Source organism: Palaemon carinicauda, chromosome 23 (assembly GCF_036898095.1).
Source record: "Palaemon carinicauda isolate YSFRI2023 chromosome 23, ASM3689809v2, whole genome shotgun sequence".
In the NCBI taxonomy this organism is placed as follows: domain Eukaryota; kingdom Metazoa; phylum Arthropoda; class Malacostraca; order Decapoda; family Palaemonidae; genus Palaemon; species Palaemon carinicauda.
Genome location: NC_090747.1, coordinates 86437774 through 86458384, shown reverse-complemented (window position 1 = coordinate 86458384; position 20611 = coordinate 86437774). Strand labels below are relative to the sequence as shown.

The 20611-nt window shown below is 33.9% G+C and overlaps 1 protein-coding gene across 14 annotated transcripts in view; it reads right to left on the bottom strand.

Moving 5' to 3' along the window:
- LOC137617207 (ubiquitin carboxyl-terminal hydrolase 47-like) overlaps nucleotides 1–20611 on the bottom strand; it is a 143792-nt gene that overhangs the window by 21793 nt on the left and 101388 nt on the right. For 13 of the 14 annotated variants that reach the window (XM_068347126.1, XM_068347129.1, XM_068347127.1 and 10 more), the window contains 6 exons: nucleotides 18646–18881; nucleotides 17544–17667; nucleotides 17249–17421; nucleotides 16295–16638; nucleotides 15542–15644; nucleotides 698–830 (listed from right to left, as the gene is read on the bottom strand). In XM_068347126.1, coding sequence (XP_068203227.1) covers nucleotides 698–830; nucleotides 15542–15644; nucleotides 16295–16638; nucleotides 17249–17421; nucleotides 17544–17667; nucleotides 18646–18881 — 1113 coding nt within the window. The remainder of the gene's footprint in view (nucleotides 1–697; nucleotides 831–15541; nucleotides 15645–16294; nucleotides 16639–17248; nucleotides 17422–17543; nucleotides 17668–18645; nucleotides 18882–20611) is intronic. The other variant, XM_068347117.1, reaches the window with a different exon arrangement.

Here is a 20611-nt window from a genome sequence, read left to right as displayed (position 1 = left end):
TAATAAGCATGATAATATTTCACAGAGTGACTTTTCATAGCGAAATTAAAAGCATAATACTGTATACTAATAGCTCTAAACTTTTAAGCGAACCAAGGGATAAAAGAGCATTTCATCTACTTGAATATAATCAATATATATTTGAACCAAAAGTTAGGATGTTTTTCGCACATTGAAATATGTGAAAACATTTCATATTAGGCCTAAAATGTACAGTACAGTACTGTATGTAAAAAAGAACAACATAATTGCAAATTTAAAAGGTCATTTAAAAAAATAATTAATTTTCTTTGATTCAATGAGATATCAAATTAAGACCTAACTCATCTACCACTTCTATGAGAAAGTGGCTGCTGAAAATTTCATCCTTCCCCCCAAAAAATCTGACTAGCAAAATATATTTTCAAAGAGCTTGCTGAATATCAAAACACTGTAGTGTACATTAAAACAAAAATAAAGCATCAAAAGAATGTCCAGAAACCATTTAAATGTATATTCATCAGGCAATTTCAAGTAATGTATTTTCCAATTTCAATTTTCACATTTTTTTTCTATATAAATATAAAGATACAGGTAAAAGAGCAGAACATATCTTGAAATACTACCAAAAATTACTGTAAGGAAATCACTTGAGTATATAATTATAGAAGTTTGGTATAGCACTTTGTTATCTTTCACCCAAAATAAGTTTCTTTACTTTTTTGGTTGGTTTCCTCTTCTGTGAAGTACTCTGCCCTAAAGTAACGTTTTGTCTCCAGTTCCTTCTCATCCTCACCCCATCCAGCATCGTTGTCCTGGAAAATAGGTAAACACCAACCAATGTCATCACCCTGAAAGAGGGAGAACAAACTACTAAAGAGGCTAAATATATAACAATTAAAAGGAAAAGGAAACAGAATCCTTACAGTAAGATACACCCAAAATACATTACATTACTAAGGAGGCATTCAAATTTATGACATTCTTGTAACCCCATACCTTACAAATTCATTCTTCACTCTATGCCCTGTTTCTGAACCACTTATACAAATAAAGTTATCAAACAATGAGATGTAAGTACTTTAATACCAACCCTTGGTAAACAAAAATAGATTCTAAAATCAGTTCACAGAGTTTAATTTGATTTTTGAAGACAACAAAAACTTTCATATTCTAGTCTTTTACTTCCAAGAAGACTTGTGTGAACTTGGCTAAAAACCCACCCACTTAAATAATACTGATCAACTTTGATTCTTATCTGGAACAATACAACACAGTTGAAACTTTTTATTCAACTTCAGTCTGGTTGTAGTTTCAACACATTTTCTCCCTGTAAAAGTTAAAGCCTAAAAAGATTTGAAGTCAACTCCTTTAACCTTGAACAATCACTTCTTTGCTACACCTAAATACCAGTTTCCTTGAAGTTATTTACCAGGAATACAGAATGTCCAAATTAGTAATGACTCCTGAAGCATTTAATTAAAACTATTCTTTCTATGTAAGGATTCTAGATTCACAGCAGGAAGATGTTGGACAGTTAAAAACACAACATGCAAAGTAAAAGGACTCATACCATCTAAACAAAGTCAGCCTAATACTCTTCAACAGTTCAGTGCTACTGATGCCACTCCATCATTATGGGTCCACTATAACAGCACTTTCATGTTAATCTTAAGAGTAAAAACATGACCCACTCAACATACAAGAAAATAAACTAAAATTAATTGTGAGTTATCTACAGATTATTTTGTCAATAAGTACTACAAGTAACACTCAAGGTATTTCTGTTTGTAACTAAATTACTCTGCCTCATCAAACTACAGTAATGTTCATTGATTAATTGTAAAATTTTTAAAATAATAAGTTGGCATTTGGTATTTGTTTATCAAAATTGATAATTACTAAGGAATTCTGTAGTGGAACATAATCTCAAATTATGGGATATTCTGTTCAGACTTGTTCTACTGCACACAGTCACCAGTAGAGGCCAAGTGAAACTCCCAAAACATCCAAATTCATGAACCCTTAATTATACAACAAAGAAAAATAAAACAAAAATTAGCAAGGAGTACTTGAATAAATAAGTTTCATAAGTAGCATTAGTCCATTCAAATCTTATCCTTATATCTAATTGGGTTGCAAGTGCCTAAAAATTATTAAAGGCATGCCATAAAACTTACACAGAAAAAAATATGAAATTATAAGCAATGTTGTAGAAAAATTCAAAATGCAAAAAAAAATTTAATTTGAACATCTTTAATTAAATCTTATGTAATCTTACAAGCCCTAGACAGCCTTCCTCCACAACAACCCACCACACCACCCTAGTTGTGTATAAAACTACCATACTAGCATGTTGGTTCAACTACTCGCATCATATAAAATATTTCAAAAAATCTATAAAACCCTTTAATCATAGACAGAATATAATGACACCACACTCAATTTTACCATGCATTATGATGCATGGTCTCTTAGAACCCTTGGTACTATCTGTGAATGAATTACCGGACATTTTTATAAACTATGCATAGGACAGCAGAACTTGTGTGCTGGGTGGATAATGTTCATTGTATGATTAACAGGTTTGTATGCAAAACTCTGTTTGTGTTATACAGTACTTGGTTTTATTCACCACAGTTCTAACAATCATATAAACTATAAGGGGAAAGCCAAAATGCAAAATGTTCCATAACTGGAATAGACCACTCTACTAAAATAGCTTGGAACTATTCAGGGGGCATCTGTGACACCATTTTAGATCACTAAACAAGTGTAACAATGAGATCTACATCAAGTTCTTACACCCACATCAAGACTTCCTAGGCCAACTGACAAAATTTTGTAAGTGGGAGTTTTCTTGAGCTTTCAAGAAAGCATAAGTGTTAGTTATGTTAAAAAATATTTCAACTCTATTCTTTCAGATATGAAAAACATGGCTTTGAGCTTTAAAAGTTAATATGGTGGATAACGGGGGAGGGTGGGCTGTGGCACCCTAGCAGTACCAGCTGAACTCGGTTGAGTCCCTTGTCAGGCTGGGAGGAACGTAGAGAGTAGAGTTCCCCTTTTTGTTTTGTTTCATTTGTTGATGTCGGCTACCCCCCAAAATTGGGGGAAGTGCCTCGGTATATGTATGTAAGTGTATGTATGAAGAACCTACTCCTTTTAAGACCATATTCATGATTAATGTCTGAGAACATCTGAACTTTTGGACCCAGGGGAACCACAAAAACTCTTGTTATAAGTGATCCATATTGCCATCATCAAGGGACTGGTAAGATGTCCTCTGTTGCTGGGACTGGTAAGATGTCCTCTGTTGCTGGGACTGGTAAGATGTCCTCTGTTGCTGGGACTGGGGACTTCTCACCTATCAATCCTCCAGATTGGTGAGCTGAAACTACTGTACATAGATTGGATCCTGATGGAACAACAAGGCACCAGATACTTAAATGGACACTAGAAAACTGATCATAATTGAACAAACTTGACGGTCAGACAGGGATATTAGCAGAACTGCTGGATGGTTGTCACTAATCTAATTGTTACAACAGTAGTACCTCGGTTTAGGAATGACTATGTGCAAGCATAAAAATCCAAAGCAGTTAACGAGCAATGTATCAGCTTGCAAGCAAAGATTTCCCTAAATATAAGCATTTTTTTGTGGTCAAGTACTAATGAGACTAGCACATGATGGGCATAAAAGCAGACATGTAGTACCCATACACCACCCACGCATTGTTCAAGGGATTTTCATATAATCTTGTTTCACCCTACCCTCACTTTTTCACTTTCGAGCACCACTCGTGCCAGTATCACCAATAGTTATCTTGCGAGTATCTTTGGAATTGCTCATTGTAGAGTTGTAACCCCATGTTCTTTATTGAATTGATTGATATTGTTCACCGTCAAGTTAACAAGAGCAGTACAGTACAGCATCTATAAAATTGCACCCAAGATGATCAAGAAAGATGGTACTGTATATGAAAATTACTGTAGAAGTGAAAAAATAAATTATCAAGACGCATGATCAAGGTATGTGTGGGGCAGACCTGGCAGAAATGTAGAATCATACACCATCCGCATTTTCTAAAATTTGAGAAAAAAAGGAAAAAATCAAAGCAATTGTTGATGCAAAAGGGGTACTGTTGATATTTGACAAAACAACGTTCATGGATTCTTTATAATAATAAAAACTTAGTTTCTTTAAAGGCTTAAAAACTCCTCATGAATGGCAGAGGCAAGGGACAGTGACATTGCTCTTTCAAGCAGGACAATGACCTACAGACTGACCATATATAGCCAGGACCAAGGAGGGCATGGCAATGGCTGTTGATGACTCAGTAGACAGACCTATAGGCTCACAAAACCCCCATCCTTACCTCACAAGGATAGTAAGGTTGCAGTGACCAAAGGAACTGAATCTGATTCAATGAGAATTGGTTAGCAGAACATTATTTGTGGAAAAAGAAAGGTATTTTATGTTAACCTTTTTAAAAGGAAGCCCAGTATGTCAGCAGGCAGAAAAAAGAAATATTCAGTGAGCCATGGTCAGTTTCAAAATTTCAATAGAAGAACCGGCATCCCTTGTGCTGTGCGATAAGGTGAAATTTCAAGTTCTGAAGTTAAGGCAGCAGAGACATTTGTTGTATAATTTATAAAGTTTGTGGATTCTGAGTCTTACATGGCACAGCATGTGTTTAACTGAGAAAAGACTGGTCCTTTTACTTTAATATGATATCCACGACCTTCATTACTGCAGAAGAAAAGAAATCATTTGGTCACAAACCCATAAAAGACGACTAACACGCTGTTCCGTGTTAATACCAGCAGCAATTGCAAAAAAAAAAAACTCTCCACACGTATCACACAGAGAATCCACAAGCCTTTAAATAGTGCAAGGTGCAAAAGAAGCAACTGAAAGTTATGTGGAGGTCAAAAGGTTAGACAAGATTTGGCCAACTCACATCTTGTTTGTGGAACTGGCCAATGAAGTGTTTTATCCCGAGGTTGAAAAGTACTTAATGAAGAAGAAACCTCCCACTCTTAACCTTGTTGCTCATGGACAATACTCCGGTCCACCTTTTAGCCATTGAAGATGGCCAATGAAGGAATTTAAATTAATTCAAATAAAGTTTTTGGAATCCAACACCACTCCAATATTCCAAACTAATGGATCAGCAGATGATCTGAAAATTTCAGTTTTATTTTAAGGCAATGTTTCAGCAATGCTTCAAGGTCATCAAAAGGACCAAGCTCACCCTACGAATTTTGGAGACTCCACACTGTCAGCTGCCTCAAATGAATGATAATGCCAGGGAAGGGGGTCATCAAGAGATCCCTCAATTCTGCATGGAGGGAACTGTGGGTTGAACGCATTGCTGAATATAATTAGAGGGATTTCAACCCATCTAGGAGGTAGTTGATGATAATACTAAGTCCTTAGTAAGACAATGGGGTTGAAGGTGGACAAGGATGACATCAATGATTTTCTAGACAAGCATAGCAAGCAGCTGATGACCATGGAGGTGATGGAGTTGAATGAGGAGCAACAATGCGTTGTGAGGATGTAGAGGTACACAGAGGAACAAACTTCTTGCTTCAAGTGCAATTAGGGAAATGTTAAGAATATGGAAAAACTTAAAAATAATGTAGACACATCACCCAGACTAGGCTTTGGCAAACCAAGCAACGAAAATCTTTACCGACAAAGTGATGCATTTCCATACAATCATAAAGAAAAGATGATAGCAGTCTCTAGATAAGTTCCTGGCGAAAGTTAAACGTAACAGTAGAAAAAAGGTGTCCAAAAAGCATAAATTAAGTGATTCACTTATTTCTGATGTTTGGGTTAGAATTTGCTCCTCAACTCTTTGACGACTGGCGAACGTGATATACGCATACGTCCTCAAAGTCTTCACCCCCGAAGACCAATGGACATAATACACATCCCAGAATATATATATTTTTGAAATATTTATTGAAAATTTAATTTCATATGGTACCTATAATATTATAATTTTTTACCTTTACGATGCTTGATTACAAAGCTCATGAAATTACTGACTTTCTTCCAAATCTTTAGGTAGTTTTTGTGTACTGTATTTTGGTTTGCCTTGTCATAAACCGAAAAGGTATATAATAATATACCAGTCATATTCTACTTAACGTTATTTGCAACAAAAGTGATTGCTTAATATCATACAAAAGTTAAAATTCAAGCAAAAAAGCTGTTATTATCCAAATTGGTTGTTCTTAAGTCATCTGATCTACGTTTGGTCGTTTATAGCTGTATGCATTTAGGGGTGTTGTGGTGGCCTGGTGATGCTGTCCTTGCCTAGTGAGTGCTAGACTGGGGTTCGAGTCCTGCTCAAACTCAATAGTTTCTTTGGTCGCTGCAACCTCACCATTCTTGTAAGCTAAGGGTATGTGGGTTTGGGGGAGCCTATAGGTCTATCTGCCAAGTCATCTGCAGCCATTACCTGGCCCTCCTTGGTCCTAGTTTGGGTGGAAAAGGGGCTTGGGCGCTGATCATATATTGTATGGTCGGTCTCTAGAGACTATTGTCCTACTTCATAGGCAATGTCACTGTCCCTTGCCTCTGCCATTCATGAGTGGCCTTTAATGATACTTTTATTATTATCTTTTAGTTTTTTTAACTTATTGCACAAGAAGTTAGGATAAAGAGATAGAGAAAAAAAAGGTTATTTCATTATAATTTGGTCTCCCAAGAAAAAATGGATCTTGCATGATACACGAGATACATATGCGGTATTACTGTAATTTATTTCATTAATTCTCAGCCAAAAATTGACAATTAAAAAAATTATTAAAATATAAAAAACTTAAAACGTATTTGCCCTTAGAAGCCCCCAATATATATTTACATATAAAAAATTATATTTATAAATCTGCAATGTATTGACAAAGCGATAGGTGAACTGCAATATGAAGAGGGATTACAGTATTGTATTACAGTATTTTTCTTTTTACAAATATCATTGTATGCGTAAGTAGCATTTTTTTGCCGCACATCACAAAATTTATTATAGATAAATATTCTATTGCAATTTTGGTTTTTCTGTCCTAAAATATAACGATTTAAAAAAAAAACACAAATGAATGTTATAGCTCGAATATTATGGTTGCTATAGCGATTTGAAAACATATTTCTTCCTAGCACTCAAGAGCTTGGTCCTGGGAACAAACAATAATAATTAACTGTGCAGTTTTCAAAAACTTAAATAACATTACAAATCTTTAAAAATGAGTTTAGTGAATGTGTATTTATCGATATGTGGAATGCAAGAGGGGTTTTCCTTTATTTCTTATGACAAAAATTGTTTTGGTTTACAAGTATTTTGGGTTGTGAGATTGCTCCCAGAATGGATTAAACTCGTAAACCAAGGTACTACTGTATCTCAAGACCTGATGATTTGATACTGTGAAAGAATAACAATATTCTGACAAACAAAAAAAGGAAATTGAACAGCAATAATAACTGCAAAATCATAGTAACAGTTTTACACGACCCACAGCCCTGCAGGGGAAAATGAAATATTTCTTAATTGATAAATAACTCCATTAACTGAAATAAATACATTACATTGAATAAGAAACGGTACGCTCAATAACCCAATGTAGAAGGTGAATACACCAGTTCTAAACTATACACTTACAAAAAAACAGCTAACATAGTAGCACGGATTACACAAAAATTGATTAGACGGTATGGGAAATGAAATAAAGTGAAGGTACCAAAACAAAAACTTACAAAAGCATTCCTAGAAAGTCAGAAAAAATGAGTGAAGGGGTCGACCTTTACAGGATTGGGCATGAGGAGTATAGGCCTATAAATCTTGGAAGATAGAAGTCATTGTTACCAGAACTTCTTCATCAATGGAAATAAGTCATTATATATGACGAATGAGATTGCAATGAAACATATGAAATTAGTTTGGGAAGGGGAGCTTGTAATACAATAATGTAGGTCAAATCTATCTTTCTTTGAATTAAACCTTACATTTTTTTCAAGTTCTGTATTAACAAAAAATTGACTACAGTCAGGATAACATCTATTACAAATAGGTTTCCAGAAAACATATGATTCAAAGCTAAAATATACAGCAGATTCCATATTTCAAATATCTCATGCCAAGCATCACGATGCAAATAATATGCACAAGCAGGTAAACTAAATGAAAATGGGGGCACAAAAAGTATTTTTCTGTATCATTTGAGGTTTGAAAGTGAGCTGGTCTTTTAATTACCCAACAAGTTCTGTGGCTAATTACCAATCATAATACAGTATGAACAAACTTCAATTTCCCTTGATCATACCAACACCATATTTCCTGATTCAAGTCAATAATCCAGTATGACACACTGGTACTTTTATACATACACTATCTTCTACTTTCTATGGTCCACAGTACAAGAGTTATTCAAAATTTCCTACCAAGCCTAAAATATGAAGTAGAAATAACCGTTTGCTGAAACAACTTGCTACAACTTTAAACAAGGACTATATTCCCTATAATGCTAGATTACTAATAGTGGTCTTCAAATCCCTAAATCTATATTCAAGTAAAATATCAAGTCACACCAAAATTACCCAAGTAACTGGAAGAGAAAGGTATGATTCCCCCCCCAATTATAAGAAATGGTCAACAATTCGCTGTAGCTGGATGAGAAAGGTATGGTCCCCCAAAAAGAAATATAAGAGGACATGGTTATCAATTCACTGTAGCTGGATAAGAAAGGTATGATCCCCCAAAAAGAAATATAAGAAGACATCGTCAGGAATTCACTGTGGCTGGATGAGAAAGGTATGATCCCCCAAAAAGAAATATAATAAGACATGGTCAGCAATTCACAGTAACTGGATGAGAAGGTATGATCCCTCCAAAAAGAAACATAAGACGACATGGTCAGCAATTCAATGTGGCTGGATGAGAAAGGCATGATCCCACCAAAAAAATATAAGATAACAAGGTCAACAATTCACTATGTTTAAAAAAATCTCCTTTCTTTCACCTTTTAAAATGTGGTTTTGCTACACGAGCTTAAAATTTTGCTACAGAGTGTTTGCTACAGTCATCATTAGTATTATAGTCAAATATCTAATAATATTACTGCAGTTAAATGTAGAGATACAGTATATAGTTTTTTATTTTATTAATAGTGTATTATAATACGAATATCTAATGGTAGTGTTATGCTTCAAGATATTTATCAAATGTGGTGAAATGAGCAAAGCAGCGATTCGAAAAAAAAAAAAAGTGAGAGAGAGAGTGTGTGTGTGTGTGTGCCATAGCCTCTGTACCATGGTCTTCCACTGTCTTTGGGGTAGAGTTCTCTTGCTTGAGGGTACACTATTCTATCTTATTTCAGTTCCGTTTGTTATTTTGAAGTTTTTAAGATTTATATATGAAAGCTTTATTTTAATGTTATTATTCTTGAACATCTCTTGTAGTTTCTTTCCTTTCTTCACTGGGCTATTTTCCCTGTTGGAGCCCATGGGCTTATAGCATCCTGCTTTTGCAACTAAGGTTATAGCTTAGTAAATAATAGCAATAACAATAACAATAATAATAATAATAATAATAATATTAGAAATCACCAACTGTTTATATTAGGTTACAGAATATAATTGAATGTTTTAAATTTCCATTCTTACTACAATTCTTCAAATAATTTTTCCAAGAGTTTAGGCTACAAAAGCCACTTTTTTGCTTCACTGAACTGTCTTGAGATTTTTGCCCTAGGCATTTTCGATGGCAAATTACAAAGGGAAATAAAATTTAATTACTAGATACAGTATTGATGTTAATTCTTCCTTGATTGATATACCTAAAAACGGGTTATAAGTTCTTTATATTTTGGCAATACTTGTATTCTTTAGCGAGCGATTAAATGCTAATTTTATGGTCTTTGTCATTATTTCAAGACCTTTTAAGGATACAGTTTTGTGTAAAAATCCATGTTACGTCTCTGCTTCTAAAATCGAAGAATATTTACAGCAGAGTATTACTAATATCTTAAAGCAGCTCCCCCATAACTCCAACTGCTTTTATTCTTTTAATGCAAGGGATAACTGTTTGTACCATTATTTTACCCTTTAAGTGATCTTTCTTTGGATAAAGTAAAATTTATGACACTATTAATTTTCTTTTTTTAAATTCTATCAAATATCAGTCGGTTGTACCTTTTCCAACATACCTTTAAGAGAAACCGTCATTACTCCTTTTTTTTTTTTGATTGCCTGGCCCTTTTGGCCAGACACGGGCTTTTGCAATCTTGCAGCCCGTAGTTGAGTCATTACTCCCTACCCTACCTAGTGCTTTACATTCACTTATCAAATTAACTTTTTACAGAGGCCTCCAACACCGTTTTAATTTGTTCCTTAATTTTGAGCTGTTAACACAGACCCAATTACGGTGTTTATCTTGTTACGTTTTTCTAAATATCATAGAGTGCCTGTGTGCCCAGCAGATAGTGACAGCATGTTTTAGACTTCTCTCCAGCACCCTGTCCCCATTAACTATGGTAGCCATTAGAATTTTCTCTGAGTGAGGCAAGCTATGAAACTGTTTGTAAAGTTGGTGGATATCCAAGAACAAGCTGATTCCAGATATCTTCAATTATTCTACAGAGAAACAAATCATCCAGTTGTGATCCAGGAATCAAGGGCCAATATACTGCATACTGTAATATCAATATAATGAATCTTTTTCATCTTAACTATTGAAATTTGTGTGATCTGAATTCAGTTTTTTCCTAAACATGTACCTGTTCTTATATACCGTATCTCTGTCATAAGACATTTTTTCCCAGAAAAATTACCCCATAATTCACCGTCACCTTAACATGAAGATAAAGTTGGATGGAGGAGTTTGACAACCCTCAAACACCCCAGTAATGACATACAAGAACTCATACTTGCCAGACAAAATACACGCCTACAATTATCATTCATATAAAATAAATTATTTTTATTTTGTTTTGATACTGAACTTTATCTAATGAAGGCAACACGGTATTTTTTTTTTTTGATGATCGGCTGATAACTCACCAATATCATCAATATGCAAACTAATGGCATCCTGCAGACAATGCTAGAATGTACTATTTGTTTATGCAGTATTCATCTATTTTCCCATATTTTGTAATAAAGTAATATTTTGATAATGCCTTTGTAGTCCGAGTTCTGAAATAATACACAGATAGTTGTTGAACATGACCTTGAAAAATAACTTCACTGTAATCTGAGTGCAATGTTACCAAGTTAGCAGAAAAGTAACTAGACTTAATCTCACAAAACAGCATAAAAAATATTCCACCTAATGGAATTTCTAGAGAATTCTTTATTTGGTTAGTAATTGATTCTGTGTGAAAATGTGTACATGAGGAATTTAAGGTATATTACTGGAATTTTACTTCATTACTGAAATCTGAACAGAAACATTTGGCAACACTGCTTTCATGTCAACAAACATTTGAAAACATGGTGCGAGTTACGCATTCTGGTGATAACTACGACTGGTTTATTAGTTCTTGATATACGTAATAAAATTGGGAAAAAAATTAACCTAACATTTAATAATACTGTATGTACACCCAAAATATAAAAATTTACGTGCCACATGAAAAATGGCAATGTGGAGTCGCAGACTACAAATTGCTGATATGGTTAGTTGTTAAATCCTCAGTTGGTTATATTTCAAAAACTGCCTTGCTAATTATAGGGTGCATCTCACCAGTTGTAATGTCTTATGACATGGGAAAATATGGTAACTAGTTTTTGCTTAATTTTAATATTGGCCTTGTTCAATTTTTCTAGGTGACTTGGAAAAGGAAGGAGTTCCTTTGCCAAGAGAATGATTTGAGGATAGAGGAATTCGATATCCCTTCTAAGTATTCAAAAAATCCACTGCTTGGGAAAAAGGTCTTCCCAAGCCTGATATAGTGAGAAACTTCCCGTTACCAGGATTCCTTGGAAAGGACTATCATTGAGCTATCCTATAAGATTGATGAAAATGATTTGAAGGTTTAATCAATAAAAATTGAATGTAATGAGAGGGTAGAAGGAAATCCTATCAAAGTAAATATTAAACATAACTAAATTATATATAACATTAAACTTAATTCTAAAAGTGAATAGCTAAATCTTAATGATCTGGGATTATGAAGCAAATGGAATGAAATTTTGAACTTTATTAAATGTTATATATGATTTAGTTTATTAACCCTTTTACCCCCAAAGAACATACTGGTATGTTCCACAAAACTCATCCCTTTACCCCCATGGACGTACCGGTACGTCCTTACAAAAAACTGCTATTTACATTTTTTTTTTTTGCATATTTTTGATAATTTTTTGAGAAACTTCAGGCATATTCCAAGAGAATGAGACCAACCTGACCTCTATGACGAAAATTAAGGCTGTTAGAGCAATTTAAAAAAATATACTGCAAAATGTGCTTGAAAAAAAAAACAACCCTGGGGGTTAAGGGTTGGAAAGTTCCAAATAGCCTGGGGGTAAAAGGGTCAAGTAAAGTATGTTAAAATAGGAGTGAACAGTACTGCCCTGTACAATTACTGTACTGTAATAAAACTTACAGTAAAGTTAGTGGACTTCTGTACGTGAAAACAATGAAGTGCATTATTTAGGGTGCTAGTCGATTGCACACACGCAATGGTTAGTTGGTTATGAGAGCTTGAGTTCACTGACCCTAAGGCACCAATAATACACAGTTTTTCAATCTTCGCAGTGGTCTATTACCTAACACTGCGAAGATCAAGGGCTGTTTGTACATAGCAAAATAATCTATATCAAGTACTCTACTATGTCTCTAAATTAAATAAAAGTGATTCTAATATTAATATAATACAGTGTAAACTGTACATTTAGCTGCATATTTTGGTTAAAAAAAAATTTCCTTATACTATATTACTATACATGAAAAAAATTCAACATGCTTGAACATCAGAAAAACAAAAAATTCTTCTTACTTGTTATCTTCTGAACATGCATAACAATCTTAAATTCACAACTCTATTTTCTTTTGCTTCTGATGAACCCATGAGCACTGTCACTCATATAAACCACAAATAGTCTCCAGATATCCTGACACACGGAAACCTTTGGACCAAAGATAATACATGAAGTACCTTCAACTGCATAAATGTCACATCACTCATCAGTGTCTCTTTTGTAATGGTCTGGAGTGTTTTCTTACCTCTTGAGAGCTTGCAAGTTAATTTCCTTGCTGTTTGCATTGCTTTTGAATTAGTATTTTAACATTTCATCCCCTTACCTCACGATTTATTTCAATAATCTTTTTATAACCTTTCATCGTTTCCTTTTATTTTTGTATTAATTCAATGATTATACGATAATAGATGTCTTCAAATATGTGGTAGAAGAACAGCTACTGTGCTTGAGGTAACTGTAAGAAACTATGAACTACTTTTAATTCCTCTGTTGTTTATTCAACTAGTTTTGTTTGCATGTTTATTGAATTACAGTATTTTTGGAATTTTGTTTCATTTGTCTTGATTTTGTGGCAGTAACTAAGCTTCATGAGGGGTTTTGCTTGTTAAGGTTGTGTGTAATTAATGCATTCTTCATATTGTTGGGGCTTTTTACCTATTCACTTTTGTTTGTTGTATTTCCTTGGTATTTACAGTAGTACAGTAGTTAACCAGCATTACATAACTGGTTCTCTATGACCAGTTCCTGTGTTTGTTTTACTTCAGGAACTACTGAACTTATACTTTTTTACTTATGAACTACAAAATTACAGTACCTATTGCTAATCTACCTTATTGAAATGAATTATAAAAGTTGAGTTTAAGAGGATAATAGTTAGAAATTAGAGTATATAGAAATACTGCTAGCTATGGAAAATTGTGACTGATAAACTGTAGGCTGTACGAATACAGTAATGGTCTGTTACTGATCAGGTAACCATCCCATAGGTTGAGTGACTATTTTTTTAGACTTCTGTTCCTATCATTCTACATTCTATGTTTAGTCAGTTTGCTTATTTACTAATAATTCTTCTTTCTACAAATTAAGTTTTACCCAGTTCTTAACTTCATGTTAAATTACCAACATTTATGCCAATGCTCACAACCGTACATGCATTTTCTACAGGGAATTTTTGTATGCAAGTTTATTGAGCTGTGCTTTATTCGACTGTTTAGGATGCCTTGTGTATTTATGTAATGTTACAAATTGTTTGAATTACATTTTTATGTTGAATTTGAAGATGGATCCTCAACTTTAATGTTGACAGGTTTACAATTCTAGTGTCACCATGTGACTTCCTTCAAATAGTGGGTAAAATTTTAGAGGGAAGGATTTACAAACTGCACAAAGCAGGGAATGCACCAAAGGATTTATTAGCTTGGTCTGCAACTGAATCTTAGTCTACAGGTCTGAGTTCTGGTTAAAGAAAGGCAACCTTCAGACTCTGTGGTGGTTGACCTAGCTGGTCAATCACCACATTGGCTGTGCTAGTCTGCTTCTGGGTTGTAGTCAAAGAAAGGCAGCCTTCTGACTCTGGGGTGGATAACCTAGACAGTCGATTACCATGTTGACTGTCCTAGAAATTCTTCTAGCCCAGCCATTATGCCCATCAGTAAATGTGTCTGCTTCAATGGGTTCATTGCCTACTCATTCTCTTGTGCTTATTTTTTTCCCACGAATGCTGAAGCTGCCTTTGTTTCCCACATGAAAGACCGTTTATGCTGGAGGCACACCGAAGTTAATTAACATTAAAAAGCTAAGTCTTCCTATTGCGTCAATTTCACGGTGTTATGTTACCTACCCACAGAGTGATAATTATCTTCTCAATATGAAATAACAAGGATCATTAAACAAAATGTGCATGATCTACCAGTTATCAAAGGAAATTTGAAGGCAAAGCCAACTCAAAAAGTTTCCTCTCACTGCCTCTCATAATGTGGCCACTAGTGCTACTTCTAGCCCTTACATGGATCACTGTTACTATCATAGTAAGAGTTCATAACTGGAGTCTCAGTTCCCCGTGGACTGTATTCAGTGAACATGGTCGAGGTACCCACAAAAGGTCTATTCAACTTTTAAAGTTATCTGGCTTTCATATTATCAAATCTGAACTCTCTCCCTACTGTAAGTTCAGGACTACAAATGACTGTTACCACTACATTTGTATGAGTGACAGATGAAAAAAGTAATATTTTCATTCAAATCAATCACTCATAAAAATTCCCCTTCCTCGGTTTTTCCTCATGTTACCTGAAATAATGATGATAGTTTGTGGTGACAACTGGGGGTGAAAGGTAGCCTTTGAGCAGTTTTATGAACTAAAGTTCATAATATTTGGAGTAATTTGACGACCAAAATTGTGACCTGTATTGTTTGTATGACAAATATTAATTTTGGCTTGAAAAAATAAAACAAGGTTTCTTTTTAATTTTATCAAAAATGAAAAAGTTCCTTTAAGAGTGATATTTCCAACCTTACTTATAGGTAGAAGGCATCCTTAACACAAGAAACACACACTAGTGTACTTACTTTGGTATCTCGACTATTGTCCTCAGGAGATGAAACATTTCCATAATCTGGAGAATTGCTAGCATCGGATAACTTATCTTCAGGTGGTTCTCCGACTAAGGTTCTGAAATAGTATGATATATCTTTGTTAGGTATCGTAGTATAATAAGGCACCGAGTCAAAAACAAATTTCAATAAAATTAAGCTAACCTTTATGGATATTTAAGTTGATCATTTATTACTATACTATTCCCATTTCAGGTTTGCTAAAAATAGCAAGTTTCCCATGTTTACTCTCCTGCAACATACATCTATAAAACAAAAATTTATGATGACGAATGAAAAAATACCATAATATTTTTCAAAAACATATACAGACTCCTATGTTACAAGAAAGTTCGCCAAAGGTGAAAAGAATTCCAGTTTCTATAAAGTAAAAACAAAAATTCCAAAAATATTCCTCATAATTTGTCCACTATTCACTCCAAATATAAAATTGAACAGAAAAATTGAAATATGATTTAAACCCTTATTTTTCATACCAACCAATTGACAAATGAAACGTACTTGTTTATGGCTAGCAAAAAGGAAGCTTATAACCATGTTTTAAAATTACTTCACGAGGATGAAGCATTTAATTAAAATACCATAACAGTATATCTGGAAAATCCATTCCTGTGAGAATATATAGAATTCCAAATAATACATATACAATGCTGAAAGATAAAATAACAAACATTTACTTGATAATGCAATGTTGAAAATGAGTCATACCTGTCACTATCACTGGTTAAGGAAGAATCTTCACTGGCACTTTGATCACTATTTACATTAGAAGACCCAGCACCACTGTCGGCATCTGCTATTCCTTCATCTTCTCCATCACTGCCATTGCCTGCACTGGTAGCAAATGGAGAAGCTGTGGAAGTGGAAGCAGACACTCCCTGCATGGAACTGGTACTTTCTTGTGACGTAGATGATGTACCAGGACTGGGTATTGTTGACGATGACGTAGATGGCGAAGAAGCGCTTACCTCCGATGAATTACTAACTATGGAACTATTACTGCTACTTGCCATATCTCTGCTGGACATGTCATTTGGACCCTTACTGCTAATCTGAAATTTGGAGAAAGGCGAGTTTCATATATCATTTAGAAGATAATCGAGTGTGTAGATAACTTATGACATGTAACCTAGTGAAAGTGAAAATTAACCTAAAAATATTAATAAGAAATGACTTCCTATAGAGCTTTAGTCCCAGATGATAATTATCTAGAATTTATAACTTTGATCCGAGTGAAAATTTTATGGCAAGTTCAATTCTAATATGGCAAATTAACGAAATCTGCTTTGATTTTCTTTAAATACCATATTACAGCAAGAAAGTTAACATATGGTTAAATTACCTCACAATAGCATATTTACCATCCAACATAAAATTTCTTACTTGGTCTACGTGACTAATTTGCCTTTTTTCTATATCAATTATATATAAAATTGAATCATAATCGTTTCGATGTTTAAAAAAACATACAAATTTAGGTTGTAAAACTTCAGAGCTGAACTTGGGAATGACGAGATATAATAAGTGAATGGTCAAGAAGGCAAAAGAAACAAATATTAATGGAAGCTGTGCTATCAGTCAAATGCCTGGAAAAACAGGTCTGCAATGTAGTGATTGTTAAATAACAATTTCTAACCCTTCGAAATTCAAAGCCGTACTTACTCCACTGTCTTTACTTGAACAACTGGCCGGACTGGCAGCACTGTCAGCTGGTGAGTCTACAAAAGAGGTAGTAGCAGTGCCACTGTTGTTGGCACTTACACTCGTCTCTGCTACTTCAACTGGATCAATTTCTTCCTCCTTGTATGCGGGGATTTGGAGTTCTTCTAAGGCCTCTGTAATAAACAATTAGAGCTATCATTAAAAAATGATCATTAAAATCTAAATATTGTGGGCTTTGTGTTATTCAATAAACTACAGAATGATCAAATTAATACAGTATTCCAAAATACCATACCTTTACTGGTATCTGGTAGCGGACAGTACAGCGTAATGGTGTTTTCATGTCTATCTAAAATATGATACATACAAGACCCAGTGAAAAAGTCATTAGCTTCTTTACCACTTGCTTCAACGTATATCTGTAAACAAATAAAACAATTAAACTCTTGTCTTTGGTCAAAAAAGGAAATTATAATTCCAAACCATTAATGCACACAAAGATAATCACTAAATATTTCTTTCTAGATTTGATTTTGATCTAGTTCAATAGAAAAAAGTATCAAAATTGGTTCAACTATTTTTGAAAACCTCATGGCAAATAGGAATAATTACTGTATAGTATAGTTGAATTAAATGCTCTCTCCCGTCCCCCTCCCCATCGCTCGCGCTCTCTTAAAATTTTTGAAATGTACACAAGTTAAAAAACATCAAGTGATGAAAAAAATTATTTCATCTGGAGGATCGATTATTTTCTTTAGAACAGTAGCAAAAGTTTTGAGGGATTGCTTTTTAATTCCTCCTTTGGAACTCCATTTTATGATCTAAGTATCGGAAGTGGACTGTTCCTTTGGAATAAACTTCTTTTAAAGGTTGCTGATGTTACTGTTAACCACCCAGCCTGGAATAGGAATTTACCTAATCTTCATTGATGATTATGACGATAAAGTGGCCCAGATATAGACTGTGATATTGAATGCTCTTAGAATTTACAGGAGTTACCCTGTGCAGAAAGGGCTGGTAGACTGTATGTGTGTGTGTGTGTGTGTATTTATATATAGGTAGACCATGTGTGTAAATGTATATATAAGGCGTCGGGGGTATGTCGGTACTCTCAGGCATTTGAAAACCAAGTGAGTTCACAGTGTGCTGGTGAGGGGGAGTGGATTCCTAGTAACTACCGAAACTTTGTTAACTGTTTTAACAGCTGTCTCCAGCCTAACTAAAAACACATTCCTACTAAAGGACAAGGGTTAGTATATGTGTAGGAAAAAACTTGACGGCCTTGTACTATAGTGAAAGATATTTTTTTTCATACACTAATGAATGCCACACTATGCTACATACTGCTCAAAGCTTATTGATTAGCTACAGAAAAGTCTATTCTTAGTCATATTCACCTTGTTAGATCTGTAAAACCCTTCGACTTTTAATGTCTTGGAGTCTGTACTCAGAGGACGAAGGTCATTATAATATCTTTCCAAAACTATCCGCATAGTATCCGGGTTCAAGTTCAGAGCACGTCCTACAAGCTCCTTTAGCTCTCGAACAGTCATGCTTAAACTTCCCCGTAGAGTATATGGTCCCTCAACCTCTTCGCTTGTCAGGTTTACAATATGGGCTTTAATTGTTGTACCTGTAATATATAAAATATGTCTTGTATAATCAAAACGGTATTTGATATGTAACAGTAGAATAACATCATTATAACACTAATACTATTCAAACATTTTTAAATTTTCAGAAATGAAACCATATACTGATAAAGAACTACACCAAACTCCATAAAAAATAGAAGGTTTTCCACTGGAAGTTGTAATCTTTTATTACGACAACTTACACCTATAACAGCTACCTGCCACAATGCCTACAGCTGACATATTTTTTTAATGTCTTGAAAGTTTAAAAAGCACATTTCCTCTCCTAAGTCATTTCACGTAGGGATTGCCTAGTTGAAAATAAATTTATTCAAAATAATTAGTGCAAATGCCTGTACTCTCCATTAACCCTTTTACCCCCAAATGGCGTACTGGTACGTTTCACAAAACCCATCCCTTTACCCCCATGGACGTACCGGTACGTCTTTGCAAATAAATGCTATAGAAATTATTTTTTCATATTTTTGATAATTTTTTGAAAAATTTCAGGCATTTTCCAAGAGAATGAGACCAACCTGACCTCTCTATGACAAAAATTAAGGCTGTTAAGAGCAATTTAAAAAGAATATACTGCAAAATGTGCTGGGAAAAAAATAACCCCCTGGGGGTTAAGGGTTGGAAATTTCCAAAGAGCCTGGGGGTAAAAGGGTTAAAGAATTCTATCAATAAAATTCCAGTATTCTAATATAATGTATTTTTAATCATACCAATTACAAAAAAAAAAATTATTATTCAAAGTAGAATGACAAGATTCAAATTAACCATTTGAGCATTATAAGATATAATTTATATTGAGTGAAAACGACTTCCTCAGCCAGCATAGAACATAATTTATGCCCAATAATTACGTTTTTTTTTTTATATTTCTGCTATCATTCATATATGAAAATTTTACAAAATGTATATATCATTATACATCAATGGAAAGGAAATTTAATCAGCTATACAATAATATTTTAAAGTCCTATCTTGCATAGTGTTTCTACTACAATATGTTGATATAAAATTTCTAAAAACAAAAACCTGGCCGTTACTAGCTGTATCATTTAGAGGGGGGTTGGGGCAGAAAGGGTTAACATAGATCTGATAAGCTTTTCTGAAATACTTCAACTACTACTCAATAATAAAGGAATGCCACATGAAAATTATGATTAATATGGCTAAATTTCCCCATTATTTGTCCATTCACAAGCATAATACACAAGAAAACCTTATGTAAAAAAAATTTTGCAATAATGAGAAGCCAGCAGTACCAAGAGTTATTAAATTTCTAACTTAAACTAAATTTTAGAAGACACTCGATTCAAATAATAATAATAATAATAATAATGAACATTAAAACGGGGTAGAAATCCAATTAACGGGCTATGCCCTGCATATTTTTTTCTAATGATTTAAAATATATAATTTCTATATGTTTTAGAAATACAGTATATAATACCTTCATCATATACAAATTCCAAGTCATTTGATCAAAAAAAAAATTTTATTTATTAGCAAATATCATGATTTAAAATAAAAATTTAGGTACATTTTTCTCCACTAATATGACACCCATTGTATTGAATATCATACCATCAAAACTAATTCATAAATAGAATAAGTGTGACAGATTTTCAATTTCCCTTTTTTTAAAGAATCATTTTTTAATTTTCTTCATCGACGTAAAATAATTATGAAAAAAAGAAAAAGGAAAATTAAAATTCTG